The sequence below is a fragment of the Aulostomus chinensis genome, chromosome 8 (assembly GCF_037954235.1).
Source record: "Aulostomus chinensis isolate RoL2024-O1b breed Wild chromosome 8, RoL_Achi_v1.0, whole genome shotgun sequence".
Lineage (NCBI taxonomy): Eukaryota > Metazoa > Chordata > Actinopteri > Syngnathiformes > Aulostomidae > Aulostomus > Aulostomus chinensis.
In genome coordinates, this window is record NC_141327.1 from 8,761,298 (window position 1) to 8,776,857 (window position 15,560).

A 15,560-nucleotide genomic window follows, 5' to 3' on the forward strand; every position below is an offset into this window, starting at 1 on the left:
GTGGGTCAGTATCAGCATCTAGTGGTGGAAGCTGAACAAGAAAGTATGGGTTGTACCTGAGTATTCAGCAGTCTGTATCTCTGCAATGCTATGTATGGGCAACTTTGGCATGCCACTGAAACTGTTACTTCTGGCAGTCTGTTGATTGGGGTAATTCTTTTTTTTTTTTAATATTGAAATGCTTTCTAGACTTTAAAAATTGCACCTTTTAATCCTAAACAATCATTCAAAGTGGTCTTTTCAGTTACCCTCATCAGGAGGAAGGTTAATATTTTTGTAAAAATGGGGACAGATGATTTCAAACTGCAGTTATTTACAGTATATTCACCAGGTTTGTGGTAAATATTAGTAATAGTTGATGTGAAGTGTCCAGGTGTAGTCACATTTAGAAATAAATATTATTACCATAAATCAAACTATTATAGTTTTTCATTTTTACTTACAAGTATCTTTAAATGTAACTTTTTTATGATTTTGAATTTTTTTTTTTATTTATTTATAGGAACTCATGATATTCACGCCTTAATCCTGGGCAGAGCTGTAACTGGACTTCAGTCCTTCACTGTTGGAAAGTAAAGTTTTCCCACTGTTCTCTCCTTTGTAAATGACTAAGAGTGCCTGAGACAGTGCTCTGTGACCTCTTCATCTGCCCTATGACACACAAGACCTTGATGTGAATCATGTAATATAGAGGTTTTGAGTTCAATTTATCTTTTTTGACTTGCAGAGTAAAACACAAGTACCTCCATTACATTTATTTGTCACTTACTAAATTAGTTTATTCAATCCATTTTCTACCACTTCTCCTGTTAAGGGTCGCAGGGGGCTGGAGCCTATTACAGCTGCCTTTCAGCAAGAGGTGGGGTTCACCCTGGACAGGTCGCCAGTCCACCACAGGGCCAACACATATAGACAGAAAACCATTTGCTCTCACAGCCACGCCTACGTTCAATAAAGAGAATCTGATTAAGGCAGGGGCTCAAACCTGGAGCCATCTTGCTGTGAGGCAACAGTGCTAACCACTGCACCACTGTGCCGCCCCATCGGGTTGTCGTTTATGTTAATAATTATGGTCATACAAAAATGTATGTGGTGTAAAATACGATTTATTCAGATACTTTATTTGTAAGGTACAATAACGCTGACGTACTATCATATTGGCTTTCTTTCATGATATTTGAATAAATGGTTGAAATGAATATATCTGACATGCTGCATATGCAGACAGTTAAAACTCAACAGAGCCCAAATAAAATTCTCATCCATTGTTTTATACATGTTCTGATGTTATGTTGATAACTTAAAGATTGTCAGGGTCAGATTTAAAATACAAAAATAGAGACACTAAGGAAAGATTTTTTAACAGAACAAACTCTTGCTGATGAGAGCTGGGATAGGCAGCATCCCCCTTGTGACCCTAAAACAGGATAAGCAGTTGATGATGCATGAATGAATGGAACATTTATTGTTTTGTCTGACTACCTGAACTCTTATTTACTTTTTTGCTTTTTTGGTTCTAATTTACAAAATACATTCAGCCATATACTCTAGGGGAAAAAGAACACAAAATTGTCCAGTTAGGGAGGAAGAGAGGAATTTAAAACTGCAGCTGTGGTGTACATAAATTCACCACTGGAGGTCAGCAGTTAACATAACAAGTGAATGCGAGGATCAGTCATGTTGAGAAAAGCAAAGTTTTGTTTTGATTAGTCCAGATACATCTTTATGAGGCATGCTGCCTGTAAACAGTGATGCATTATTTTTTTTTTAAATTTTGTTTTGAAACATTTTAATGATATGTAAATAAATGTTTTAGATAAGTATACCTGACAATATAATACTGTGATGGGGGGGCTGACGAAATGATTAATCTTGATATTTTTTCCCTTGGCTGTCAGTCATGCTTACATTAGAAGCTCCCTTGAAATGGAATCACCAGACTGTGACAATGATCAATCCAGGTGTAAAGTCTGCAATTATCACAAACAAACATCAGCAGACTTAATATAGTCTGCAAATTCAATACAAGTAGGATAAACATCATTTAATCCATTCATCTGTCAGATTATAAACAGGGTTTTTATTATCTACTGTTCATGGTTTTAAAATTATTCTTAATTTCTCCCTTGGCTTTCTAATCAGTATCAGTCTAGGTGTAGTATGTCATGGGCAAAATTTTCATGTATTTTTTTTAAGATATAAATAATTCTAAAAGACCTTGTTGGTGTCTGCAAACACTGAATTTGTTTAAAGAGTTAGTTGACTTGAGAATTAGTTGAGGTATGGCCCTGCAACTGACTGGCGACCCATCCAAGGTGTACTCTGGTCAAGTCTCCTAGGATAGCCCCCCCCCCCCCCCGTGCCTGCCACTTAATGGATAAAGGGTATAGAAAATGGATGAATGGATAGTTGGTAAGGTTAATCAATTAGGTACGAGTGTCTACTTGGATTGCTAATAGGTGTAGACATTTTTGCTTTAGCATACCATCGTTAACCTCAGATTCTTAGTAGTAGCCAACATAGCAAACACAGCTTGTCATCAATAGTATCATAAGAACTAGATAAACTAGGATAACAAAATAAAAATGTGTTGGTGTTACTGTGTGAGTAAATATGAAATTCTCATTTAGTTAACCGATAAATGCAACACAACTGTCCATTCATCCATCCATCCATCTATTTTCTTCCTTTTCTTCTCTTCCGCTTATCCTGTTAAGGGTCCCGGGGGGGGCTGGATCCTTTCCCAGTGGCTTATGGGCAAGAGGCGGGGTTCACCCTGGACAGGTCGCCAGTCCATCACAGGGCCAACACATATAGACAAACAACCATTCACACTGACATTCATACCTACGGTCAATTTAGAGTATCCAATCAGTCTAGTCTCCATTTGCATGTCTTTGGACTGTGGGAGGAAGCCGGAGAACCTGGAGAGAACCCACACAGGCACAAGGAGAACATGCAAACTCCACACAGAAAAATCCCGTGCCGGAGCCGGGACTCGAACCCAGAACCTTCTTGCTGTGAGGTGAATGATAACCACTGTACCACCATGCCACCACGCAACACAATTGTCACATACAAAAATCATATTTTGAATATAGAAATTACAAATTAATACCTAATTAGCCCCTCGTTTATTCTTATTTACATTGGATTCTTTCTAATGGATAAATGCATTATTCTGGTAAGGTTATGTAACAGTGCATCATCATTTTTAAACTGCCCATATGGTTTGAATTAGAGTTGGAATCTGTAAAGATGGTAAAGTGAATACGCAGTACTTAAATCACTTATCCATGTTAACACTGAAAAGGAAAAACTTGTGTTTTGACTTTTTTATAAAGTCAAATTTGAAATACAGCTCAGACTTAAAAATAATAAAACTAACTTAATATAAAGCTTTTCCCTCTAAACTACAAAGGCTTGTGACTTTTGCTGATCTAATGTGTTTGAGCTTTACAATAGTTAGAGAGCCCTCTTAGTCATATTGTTTGAGTTGGATTAAGCAGACCAATCTGTTATGGAATGCAGATGTGGGGGGATGAAGGGCTCATTGATTGGTGCCTTGATTGGAAGTGTAATCCCCCCCCCCCTCCCCCCCCCCCCCTCCCTGTCTCCTCCCACAGTCTGGATTATTTCAGCAGAGGACAGAGGGCAGAGGAATAGAAGCTGCTGGAAATGTCCCGACAGCAGGTTGGTGGAGGGCAAAGAGATGATAACGGTGAAAGGGATTTTTTACTGTCTTGAAACATGTTGGTGAGCTGCCATTAAACTGGTGTTTAATCTCAAAGCTGAGAAATTTCACAGGTGGGTAAATTTATTTACTAACTTTTTTCATCTTGTTTAGACACAGACGGGCACTTTAAAAAGCTTTAAATTATGCACAACAACAGACTCTCTTTGCATTTTAGGTAGCGACACATCAACAACTGGATAAATCAGGCGGGAAGACATTCATCTGACATTCACTAACTACACACTTGGGGAGTTGGAGGCTTTTACACCGGGAATATGAACAGCTTTAACTTCACAGATGAGGGGGGAAATTCATTCCAGTATTTGGTTCATAATGTGGAGCCACTGTACAAGGAGTATAAGCCTCCTCCAAGGGACCTCATCCAGTTACCTAGATCAGTTCTGTACCTCCTCATGGCTGCTTTGGTTGTGGTTGCTGTGGCATACGCTATCGTGGGTCACCTCATCAAAGACCTCATGCTAGATATAACAGGTAACCAAGAACACCCCCCCCCCCATCTTGACATAATATAAGATAATTGAATTGTCATTGTGTTCTGTGCATGAATCAATACAAGTTTCCACACTATGAGATGGAAGAGGTTTCTTGAACTGCTCCACTGTTTGTGAAATGAGAGGTTGAGACTGAGACACAATATACAACAGTATGAAACATTTCAAAGGGCACCTTCAACATGCTCAACAACTCAGTAGTTGAGTTAATTCGCATCACAATGCTTTCTTCTCTACCCCTGAGTTGCAGTTACGTAGAATTTTATTGTCAAACCTGCTTGTTTTTATTTATGTTGGTGCCATATGTGCCTCTCTCCCCTTGCCTGCTTTCATGTTGTAGCACAGTCCCATATTGTGTTTTTAAAATGCTTGTTTCCTATTTACTTACATTGTCTATGAATAATTCAATGAACTGTCTGTGAGTAATTATATACTATCTGTATAATTATAAACTATACTATACTGTACCACTCTGTAATAAATACATCATTGTCTCTTATCCTCTATCTGCCAACAGACTGCTTGTTAGGTCCAGTTGAAGAGGATATGAAAAAAGATGGTGAAATGGAGGGAGTCAGCCCACTGCACATGCCACCTGCCCTCAGCCACTCCCACCCAAATGCCTTCCATGTGTGGGACCAGGATGATGTCATCATCCCCATGACATCCTCTAATGAGAGCCCAATTGCCAGCCCTCTGATGGCTGTCATCCCTTATATACCTTCCTTTTTTCCTGCCACCATCAGCATGGGCAGCCCATCTTCAAGTCAACCACTCCCAAGGGACAGTGATGCATAAAGAATGGGTCAAAGACATGTTTCAGTTTTCATTACCTCTTTTGTTCTCCAGTGGACTTGTCTGGGTGGAGGATATGAACAGTGACTACTTGTTTACAACTGAAACATCTCTTGTTTATTTACTTTTAAGAAGGTGCTGCAAAAAAGTTCTGGGAATGATCTCCTAAAAATCAGTAACTGAGACAAATTAACATTGTGAATGAATTAAGAACTGTCCACATTTGAAAGGAGATGGGAATATGATGATAGAGGTCAGTTTATGGATCTGTTGCTGTGGGATTAACAGCAATAGGAACTCCAGTATTACTGGGTCAAGATAGAAACAAAATATTCTCTTGAAACTCTTGGCCTGGGACACTCAGAGGGATGGCAATCACATGTTAATCTTCCCAGGATTTGTGCCAAGTTAGCATAGTGATCCTATCATGCTATGTCAGTACATTCGTCCATACTGTTTAGTTTGAGTGGATTTTTTTTAAACACAAATTGCTTTACAACATACAAATATAGTATCAGACTGATGGGGAAAACCCTATACTTAAAACATGTCACCTGAAATATGCAATACACTTATAGGTAAATAGGGTTTCGAGGCAGGAGACTGTGAGTGAGAAATGAAAAAAAAGATAGAAAAAAACTATTGAAAGAGAATATGATTGTAAGCACAATTTGAGCAAAATAATATAGAGGGAAGCGAAGATGTACAGAAAAGAGGGAATTTCTGTACATACAGTATATACACATGTTCACATACATATACACACAGAATATTCATGTACTCCCCCCTTCCACACACACACACCAGTAACAGGCAGCAGGACCAGGCAAGGCCAGGTCAATCACATTATGTGTAAATATTAGTTATTCTCATAATGTTTTATATTATTAGATTTTTTTTTACCTCTTTATTAGTGAATTAAATGATCTATATCTCATTTTCATCCTTTTATCTTACTTGCCAAATTATTTATATTTTATCAGGAATTAATGTGATTAATTTTAGAATTATTTCATGATTTTTACTAGTTCTGGTAGGTTAGCTAAAATGTCGCTTCCAGATCTCTACAGGAGGGGGGCTGGCCCAGAGCAGCTATGTATGTATTTTAAAATACTGCTCCCAGATCTACAGGAAGGGGCCTGGGTCAAGTAGGACCTTGTCTGTTGGTAATAATTTTTTTTTTTTTTTTTTGATGAAAGTGTGAGTAGATTTTTAGCATGGTCAACTAACTCAATGTAGCCAATCCAGATGTATCAATAGTTGAGGCCTGGAGCAGGGAAGATTCAGCAAGAGTCAAGCAAAACATATTGTCTGATGAATACTAGAGACTTGAACTCTTGCGTCCAATAAAGCTAACTATTGGTGTCTCTCAAAATAATGTTGATTAAGCTTGTGTGTAAATCTTCTGCTACTAAATACATTTCCCATTCTTAGGCAGATTGGCCTGAATAACTAACTAATAGGGTGTAGTTAACTCAGTATGAGGACGTCAGCACTTAAAGGTGACGAGGTGATACCTTTTATGGATGGTTAGAGTATAAAGAAGATTAAAGCGGCAGGTGTACTGTGATTTTTATCCACCGAGATATTTTGGTCAAGTAAGAATAACAATCTGGATGTTGGCAGTGTTGGTGTTAATGTTGGAGTAAATCCCACAATTACACTGTTCAAGGTTGATAAGATTTGGCTTGTGGCCATTGAAAACACAAATGCAAACACACACACACACACACACACACACACACACATATTTCATTTATTCCACCTTTCCTATTTTCTTCACAAAAAACAAATGATCAACTCATCATTTTTTTATTTTGGAGTTTATATGAGGTTTCCATTGCTCATTGCATCAGTGCAAACACACCACAGAGTGCCTGTATTCAGTGAGGGCAGGGGATTAAGGAGGAAAGATTAGTTGAGCAGCTTAGCCTGTAATACAGCATCCTTTTATTACTTTGGAGCTGTGGAATTAGATCATCCAACAGCAGCAGTTTATTTGTTGTTGAGGGACCTCAGAAACTTGCGCTCTTGTTTTAGTTGTATGGTTGGATTCTTGGAGAAATAGACAAAAACTAATTGGGAAACAAGGTCAAATGTAGGGAGGTGCAGGAAGGAACATCACATTCAATGATGAGAGGGAGATATTGGTGAGAGTGTAATTAGTATGTGAGATGTGTCATCCACTGGTGTCTGCTGTATAACCAAAAAGGGAGGATGCATGAAGTTTTAAAACTTCTTTAACTTTAAAGGGATACTTTTCCTAAAGTTTTTGCTTTTCAAGTACTCACAAATCAGTTTTTCGATGACATTCAGATGTTTTTCCCCCTGCATTATTTTGTTGTTCCAGATTGCAGAAAGAGCCAGTCACATCTCATTCATGGAGAATTGTTGGGTGTAAATTCATCAAAGGAGTGTGGTACTAGACCTACTCTACTTGTCAAGTGTCATGAGATAACTTTTGTTGTGATTTGGCGCTATGCAAATAAAATTGACTTGACTTGACATCTACTTAGCTTGAAGGTTTTAGTTAATTAACCCCAACCCTAACTACAGAAAAACTGCCATGTCCATTTATCCATTTAAAAACTCTCAAAAATGTTGTGCGGTATATTCTACGTCTTCCTTAGCCAGCCATATGATCAGTAATCTACAAACTCTTTGATTTGAGCTCCAAAAAAACAATAATAATTCAAGTTCAGCACTACCATGAACAAATGCCAAAGAGCATGTGCAAGCTGGTTCATGTTGCCAGGTGACTGTGCTTGGCCAGCACTCAATCAGAGGGTGTATAGTTTGTTTTTAGCTCAAAAAAATAATGGATATAGAAGTCATGGATATATTAGACAATTTTCTTGAGGGTTTGTAGACAAATGTTTTTGAGCAGTTTTGCTTTGGTCTCCCTTGACCTCCTGACTAAATATATGTGGCTGACTCTGTATTATGGAGCAACAGAGAAATTATGCATTTGGGAAAAAAATATTTTGTGATCTCAGGAAACTATGTGTAAGTATTTGGGGAAAAGATCACAAAAAACAGTTTTGGGGGGAAGAAATACTTCAACATAGTTTCATATAGTAACTGAATTTTTATATGCGCTGCCTGCTTTCACTAGATTGGGAGAAAGTAAACTGTACACCCAAAATTTAAAAAAAAAAAAAAACTTCCTGAGCTACAACAAGGCCTTTTCTGGTGCCAGAGTCCAAGGGGCACAGTTGTGCTGCTGCTGCAGTCACTGTGGTTTCCTGAGATCACAAAATGTTGATGATGGGAGGGAATGACATTTAGCTCATGAGACTGTTCTTTAATATAACATGCCAAATAAAGATAGCCCATGAGTCTCAAACCCCAAATCTGAGTCAAGTATTAAGTCCTTTGTGGATGAATCCAAGTCAAATCACATATTTATTATATGGTATGTGACTCTGACTCAAGTCCCATTCTCTGGGTTGTGGGGTTGTTTGGTGATGTGCAGGGATCTGTAGGCGTGTGGGGGAATCATTACAGTTTTCACTCTGCAGACATTCTCTCCTGCAGCACACTTATGTGGTCATGAGCAACGGAGTGTACATCTGCAAGAACCTGAAGGGAAAACTAATGCAGAGATGTAGAATTGAGTATTATCATCTGTACTACATGTGCCGGGGTTGTGGTGGAAGTGAGGACACTCACTGAAGTGGGAACATTGTGTCTTTTGCGTTGAAAACAGTTTTACAGAGAGTTGGAGGTGGAATTTTATATTTTTACTTATATTCTTATGACTCCATCCATCCATACATATATACATCCATACATAAATACATACATTTTCTCCTGCTTATCTGGGGTCGGGCCAGGGGGAGAGCAGCCTAAGAAGAGAGACCCAGACTTCCCTCTCCACAATCCACAACATTCCGAGTCAAGGTCAGCAGCACACCACCCGCTCCACACAAAGTGTTGACAATGCACTGCTTCCCCCTCCTGAGACAGTGGATGGTAGTCCAGAATCTCTTTGAAGCCGTCCAGAAGTCGTTCTCCATGGCCTCACTTAACTCCTCCCATGTCCGAGGTTTTGCCTCAGCAACCGCCAAAGCTGTGGACCGCTTGGCCTGCCAGTACCTGTTGGCTGTCTGCAGAGTCCCATGGGCCATTTCTTGACAGCATCCCTCACTGCTAGTGTCCACCAACGGGTTCTGGCCACAACAGGTACCGACCATCTTACAGCCACAGTTCCAATCAGCCACCTTGAAAATGGAGGCATAGAACATGGCCCACTCGGACCCAATGTCCGCTGCCTCCCTCGGAACATGGTCAAAACTCTTCTGGAGGTGGGAGTTGAAACTCCTTCTGTTGGGAGACTCTGCCAGACGCTCCCAGCAGACCTTCATAATATGTCTGGACATGCCAGGCCTGGCCAGTCTTCCCCCACCATCGGAGCCAACATACCACCAGGTGGTGATCAGTTGACAGCTCCACTCCTCTCTTTGCCCAAGTGTCCAAGACATAAGGCCGCAAGTCCAATAACACGGCCAAGAAGTCAATCAACGAACTGCAACCCAGGGTGTTCTGGTGCCATGTGGACACCCTTATGTTTCAACATGATGTTTGTTATGGACAATCTATGATGAGCACAGAAGCCCAATAACAAAGCACCACTCAGATCAGGGGGGGACCATTCCTCCCAATGACACCTCTCCATGTCTCACTGTCATCGCCAACCTGAGCGTTGAAGTCCCCCAGCAGAACAAGGAAATCCCCAGAGGGGGTACAATCCAAAAAGGAGAGGTACTCTGATCTGCAATTTGGTGCATAAGCACAAACAACAGTCAGGCGGAAGGAGACTACCCTCTCATCTACTGGGTTCTCTGGCTCTGGCTCTCAACCTCATGCACCGGCTCAGGCTCCTCACCCCCCAGACTGACATTTCACATACCTAGACCCAGCTTCTGCAGCCAAGGATCAGACTACCAAGGTTTCTGCTCTCGGCTGCCACCCATCTCACATAACACCCAACCCCTTTGGCCCCTCTTATCGGTGGTGAGCCCATTGGAGGGGGGACCCATGATGCCTGGCCGGGCCCCGTGAGGGGCCCTCGCCATTGTGCCTCCATGCCTGGCTCCAGAGAGGGGCCCTGTTGACCCACGTACAGGCAAGGACAAACTTGGACCCAAGTTGTGTGTCTTCATTGGGTTCCTTCTAGCTACACCTACTCTACCACAATTCAGAGGGAAATACTGATTTATTTATTTTTTGCTTTATTATATTTATTTAATAGCTTTATTATTTTACATTTTTGGACTACATGACTTTGGTGTTTATTTATAATGCCTACTAAGGGGAGATTCCCTCCCTTGGGATCATTACAACTGACTATGTGATTCAAGTGTTTTGTTTGTTATTGTAAATAAATAAACTTACTAGTTAGTTCACAAATTAGGATACCTTTAACACACAATGGAACAAGCAGAACAGCATTTTTGGTTGTGAACTAATACACCCAATTGTTCATTTTGATTATTATCAATCATTAGTCTTTCTGTTATACTTTATGTCAACCATTTTTATAATCATTAGCATTATCTTAATGCAAAAAACATTCCAGTTTCTTAAATGAGAAAATTGGCCTATTTTTCCTTTCAGTAATTGTAATCTTCAAAATTTTACTATGGCAGTTTAAATTTAAACAAAATTATAAGCAGCATCACTGTAAGCTCTGAGCTATTGTTAAGACATAGACGATTCTCAATTTTTCCAAACCAAAAAATGAGTTACTTATTAAAGAAAATTATCACCTGATTAATCCATAAATAAATTAATAATTTGTTGAAGTCCCACAGTTAGATACAGCTTTATCACAGCCAACTTTCAACTGATGTCTTGCTATTACAAAAATAACTCAAGTAATGTAATGATTGCAAAAGTTGGAGGGCATTGTCTTTGCATGGCATACTTTTACTTATACTACTAATATACTAATTGACGTACAATTTCTTTGATTATACTTGTGTTCGCTGCTTTTCCTTTCTATGTTTTTACATAACTAATGTGATAAATAATGATGCAATATCTTCAGTGTGCAATAATTACTATTCAACTATGCTATTTTGAATACCCCTTTGCAACTGCTGCTGTTATCGTTGTTGTCTGTTGTTGTGTGTCTTATTCTTAATGTTTATTTTTAAATCACTTTTTATTCATATTGTTTATATCTATATTGTTTTTCTATTCAATTTGCTGCTGCAACATTGTGAATTTCCCTGTCGTGGGATTAATAAAGGAGTATCTAATCTAATCAAATGTGACTACTTCCCTTCCAACTGCTTCAAAGATGGCTGGATGGAAGTTTTTAAATACAAAAACAACTATTCAAAAATCAGTCAAGTTAATTTTGCTTCTATTCAATTACATTTATTGTTCTATTCGTTCTTCTCCTGATTATGTTAGCTTTGTAGAAAAAGACATATTATTTGTGTCTTGAGGAGAGGTCAAGGATTCAATAATCTGCCTTACTTAGGTGAGATATCCTTGTGCTGTGAACACCATACTGTGGGAGACAGCCTGGTGGTCTAGTAGCTCTTCACTGGTGGGGTGAGAGCTTACCATGGAGCAGATGTAAAGTGTCTAAAGGTCAAAACTTTTACAACAGAGGGTCCGGGCTGAGACAAGAGTGCTTTTTAAGGGGATGGCGGTTTTGTCCTGATATATATTAATCCTTAACTACACAGGTTATTTATAGATACTGGTATACAATAGTATTTCAAACAATCTTAATATCTTGTCTAAGTAATATTAGGTTTCATGATTTCACTGGTCATATTGAATTTGAATTTTCAGTTTTCCTTTACCTTACAAAATTGATGCTGTGACATATTTTGACTGCAAATAATCACTACGTTATAACAGAAGTCTTCCGCAGGTGATGTTGACAAATGAACAAATGATTTCAAAGTGAGTGGTGGTGCCTGTGCAGATACTGCACTGCAAACTCTGAGCTATGTGATCAACCAACACATGAACATCCATCACTGCTTGTGAAATCAGCATTTGTGCCCACCAGAAACATGCTAGGATTTGGTGATTTATCCAGGTTGTTGTTTAAGTATGTGTGTGAAGGATTACAGCACAACAGCTTTAGACATTTACTAGCAGGTGGTGAAATATTGTTATACCTGTGGCTGAAGATTTGGCCAGCAGACGCTCAAATAGCCAAAGGGTTCAGCTTCAATTTAGATTCAGTATTTCTATTTGTAAATCCTGTTCTGCACTGATGTCTGAAAAGATGCTAAGTTTGAAATACTCTAATTAACCAAAGTGAAAGGTTCCAAATATCAAAATCAATAACCATGAATTCAAAAGTGTCTGATGAGCAGTGCCTCTGACCTGACATGCTACCTGGTGAGACACGCGTGTGGTCTGCAATGGTTTTACGTCAATTGGGATTAAGTAATCCTCGCCTGTCCTTTATCCACACTTGACAGCTTAACCTCAGCTGATTTCTTACTGGCATTAAGTCAGTTCTATAGGTCCAGCTCCCAGGCTGACAAGGCATGGCACTGCAACTCCTCTTTATTGGATCACACAGCATCAAGGGCTATTGACTGGATGTGCATACAAATACAGACCAGGACTGAGCAAATCTCCCAAATACCTGGTGACACAAACTCAGTGAGTCATCATGGGAGGAGGAGTAAAAGTAAAAGCAAGCCTGTTCCAGATCTCTGCTTCCCCCAAGGTTGATCGTCATTGGTTGGCTGTGTTCATCCTGGTCAAAATATCTGCCAGTCAGATCAAGCCTCTGTTGGCAGGGTAGGTGCCTCTCTCATGGACATCAGAGCAAAGCCTACGGAGGCCTTAAACTGTTCTATCCCTAAGCAGTCAACCATGTAGCATGCTTTGTACTACAATGTTAAGTAGACAGCAATGCTTTCAGCTATCATATGCCAATACTTCTGTCCTATCCATGTTCATACAAATGAGGTATGAGAATGCTATTTGTTAGGGAATACATTTATCCAGATGATAGGTTAAGAGATGAGCAAAGCATAAATGTTTCATGGCATTCAACCCAGTTGGGAGGTGTAAATGTTTGTTTTAGCCAAACTTCTTCTGAAATTTAGCTAAAATGGACCGTTCAGATTTTGCCACATAACAGACTGAAGTCAAGTGAATGTGCATTTTAGTCACAAGACTAAATCAAATACATGTCAGACAAATTAAGGCTAACCACAAATAAATCTTCTAAAATGCAGAGACTAATAGAACTAAATTAAACAACTTTCAAAATTAACACTGACAAACCAAATGCACAAAAAAAAAAAAAAAAGTTTATAAAATTGAACAGACCGAACATCAAGGTGACTGATACAACACGATATTCTTCTGATACTTTAGTTTATATAGAGTACATATTTATTTTGTCTCCAAATTGGATCAAAGTGTAGGGGTTAGGCTCTCAATGGTACAGGTTCCGTCGAGGCACTTTGTTTTTTGGTTAAATTAGAGGCTGTGTACACATGTATATACACAAACAATGTCAATTACAAAATCTGTACTGATCTTTTTCTTCTCTAACCAAAATGCAAAAATTGAACTTGACTTTTGCCCTTAGATTACTCAAATTTCCCGTTGGGAGAGGACGGCACGATAGAGAGAAGTTCCTTTAGCCTGGAAGAATGTCACAATCATCTCATTCTTTGTGACTTCTGCATGGATAAAACCTCCCAGTGTTGAAGCTTGGCCAGTGAAGAACTTCACAGAACCTTTGGGAACATGATTCCAGTGACGGACATCGGGATCAAGGAAGTTTCCAGCACCACTCACTATGTAGCCAACACCTGACTCTTCAATGTACTGTAGAGAGGACAGGTTAAGGATCATTGAACAATGGCCTTGTGGATACTATTCAAGATCACCACTGACCTGCAGATTGTGGTCATGGCCGCAGAGGTAAGCAGTGGCGTTGTGCTTAATCAGCAGAGGAAGGAGCCTTTGCAGTAAACACTCCGTGGGCCCATGCTCAGAAACAGACCACACAGGGTAGTGCCCAGCCACCAGAAGGAAGTCTGCCTTGGAATGAGCCATCCTCTCCTGCAGCCAGGTCAGCTGACGATTGGCGGCAACAGCACACAGGGGGCCTCTGGGCTTCTCATCCATGTAGTCAAGGGAATTGCCACACAGCATGACTGTGTCGAGCATGACTATGGTCAGGGTCTTACCAGTGTTGGGAATGTGGAAGTTCAGCTCGTAGTAGTATGAAGGAAACTTCCTACAAACAAACAGTTCATGACAGCAAACTCAATTATGAGGAAAATCTTCAGCAACAAACAATTTACAAGGTGGTATTACCATCGGTCAGATTTTTGGCTGTACTCAATCTGAGCTTTGACATTCCCCGCGTGGTCATGATTACCAGCAATTACATACCAGGGGATTTTCAGAGATTTCGCTGTGTAAACTGACTCAAAGGTGTCCTAGGAGGGAGATTTAGATGACAGACCATAGTTGTCAGCTGTATGATAAGGCTTCAAAATCAAATTCAGCAAGAGCAACTTCATTCAGACCTTAAATCTAGAGGAATCCACGCTGTCCACACCTCTGTAGTAGAAGTTATCGCCAAGGGCCAGTACAAAATCTGCACCCATCTGCACTGCTACTTTGCTCATTTCTTGAGCTGTAGCCTTCTGCACAGCAGTGATGTAGGGCGGGTATGGCACACCACCCCAGTCTCCTATAGCCAGGAACTTAATGGAGGTTCTGTTCCCTGGCAAGGAAGACAAACATGTTAAGTGTCAAAACAGACAACACCTTGAAATAAATTTGAAAAAAAGTGACTTAACTGCTGTCTCCCTGCAGGTCTTGGAAGGCTGCAGGAAAGCAATAGGCCACAGGGATGGCAGCAATTAAGATGGATACCAGGGCAAGTGCCATCTTTAAAGAAAGAAAGCAGAATTAGCAGTTGCCCAAACCAAAGCCAAAAGAGGGGAGCAAACACAACCTGGCATAAAAGGAAAAAATGAGAAGAGGAACATGAAAAAGTGCAACAAAGCAGAGTTCCTGCATACTGTGTTTGCCTATGCTTCCTTCCTCCTTCTCCTCTACAACACGCTCACTTACTTTTAAGCCTAAAGGTGACTAGTGATTGGTTGCACCCTCACATTGTCATATCGCAGCTGTAGCTAATATAGGTGAATCAATATAGCCAATCAAAGCTGTCATGTCTTGGAGGCTGAGGGTCAAAGGTCACAGCGCCATGTCTGTTATCTTAACTTAGTTGAAATAGGAAATCATCAAATTCAACAGGTAACAAATGCACAGCAGTCTACCCTGAGTCAAAAAGTGGACAAAAATGAATTGACTTGCATGTGTGTGTGTGTGAAAGGTAATAATGTCAGCTAAAAACACTCACCGCTGATATCGAGTGGGTTGTGCTCAGCTTAGCCTGATGGCCCCCTGTCCCAGTAGAGCTCTCCATGTCTGCCTCTTATCAGCAGTGGCACAAGGCAGGGGAGAGGGCATGAAAATGATTCACACCCTGACTC

General features: G+C 40.0%; 2 protein-coding genes across 5 annotated transcripts; one reads left to right on the forward strand and one right to left on the reverse strand.

Annotated features, from left to right (window-relative positions):
• Nucleotides 1-3,652: 3,652 nt before the first annotated feature.
• On the forward strand, nucleotides 3,653-8,889 carry LOC147256997 (uncharacterized). 2 transcript variants are annotated; one of them, XM_086210066.1, is made up of 3 exons: nucleotides 3,653-3,807; nucleotides 3,912-4,228; nucleotides 4,766-8,888. In XM_086210066.1, exons 2-3 carry the CDS (start codon nucleotides 4,012-4,014, stop codon nucleotides 5,044-5,046), a joined length of 498 nt encoding a protein of 165 aa, XP_086066192.1. In that variant the 5' UTR covers nucleotides 3,653-3,807; nucleotides 3,912-4,011; the 3' UTR covers nucleotides 5,047-8,888. The 2 variants fall into 2 exon arrangements, with proteins under 2 accessions (XP_086066192.1, XP_086066193.1); XM_086210067.1 differs by lacking the exon at nucleotides 3,653-3,807 and having other exon boundaries at nucleotides 3,989-4,228; nucleotides 4,766-8,889.
• A 4,292-nt stretch (nucleotides 8,890-13,181) lies between these two features.
• Nucleotides 13,182-15,474, reverse strand: acp5a (acid phosphatase 5a, tartrate resistant). Of its 3 annotated transcripts, none has more exons than XM_086210068.1 (6): nucleotides 15,428-15,474; nucleotides 14,859-14,949; nucleotides 14,583-14,782; nucleotides 14,368-14,492; nucleotides 13,942-14,287; nucleotides 13,182-13,872 (listed from the first exon to the last, which is right to left on the reverse strand). In XM_086210068.1, exons 2-6 carry the CDS (start codon nucleotides 14,947-14,949, stop codon nucleotides 13,636-13,638), a joined length of 999 nt encoding a protein of 332 aa, XP_086066194.1. In that variant the 5' UTR covers nucleotides 15,428-15,474; the 3' UTR covers nucleotides 13,182-13,635. The 3 variants fall into 3 exon arrangements, with proteins under 3 accessions (XP_086066194.1, XP_086066195.1, XP_086066196.1); XM_086210069.1 differs by lacking the exon at nucleotides 15,428-15,474 and adding an exon at nucleotides 15,084-15,134; XM_086210070.1 differs by lacking the exon at nucleotides 15,428-15,474 and adding an exon at nucleotides 15,017-15,081.
• Between the last annotated feature and the right edge of the window lie 86 nt (nucleotides 15,475-15,560).

Excerpts from the sequence above, each read along its gene's own strand:
- acp5a (XM_086210068.1), bottom strand. The coding sequence starts at position 14,949 with ATGGCACTTGCCCTGGTATCCATCTTAATTGCTGCCATCCCTGTGGCC. Across the intron at positions 14,493-14,582 it reads TGGATTCCTCTAGATTTAAG|GACACCTTTGAGTCAGTTTA; the intron begins GTCTGAATGAAG and ends TCTCCCTCCTAG. Across the intron at positions 14,288-14,367 it reads AGCCAAAAATCTGACCGATG|GAAGTTTCCTTCATACTACT; the intron begins GTAATACCACCT and ends GTTTGTTTGTAG.
- LOC147256997 (XM_086210066.1), top strand. The coding sequence starts at position 4,012 with ATGAACAGCTTTAACTTCACAGATGAGGGGGGAAATTCATTCCAGTAT. Across the intron at positions 4,229-4,765 it reads CCTCATGCTAGATATAACAG|ACTGCTTGTTAGGTCCAGTT; the intron begins GTAACCAAGAAC and ends ATCTGCCAACAG.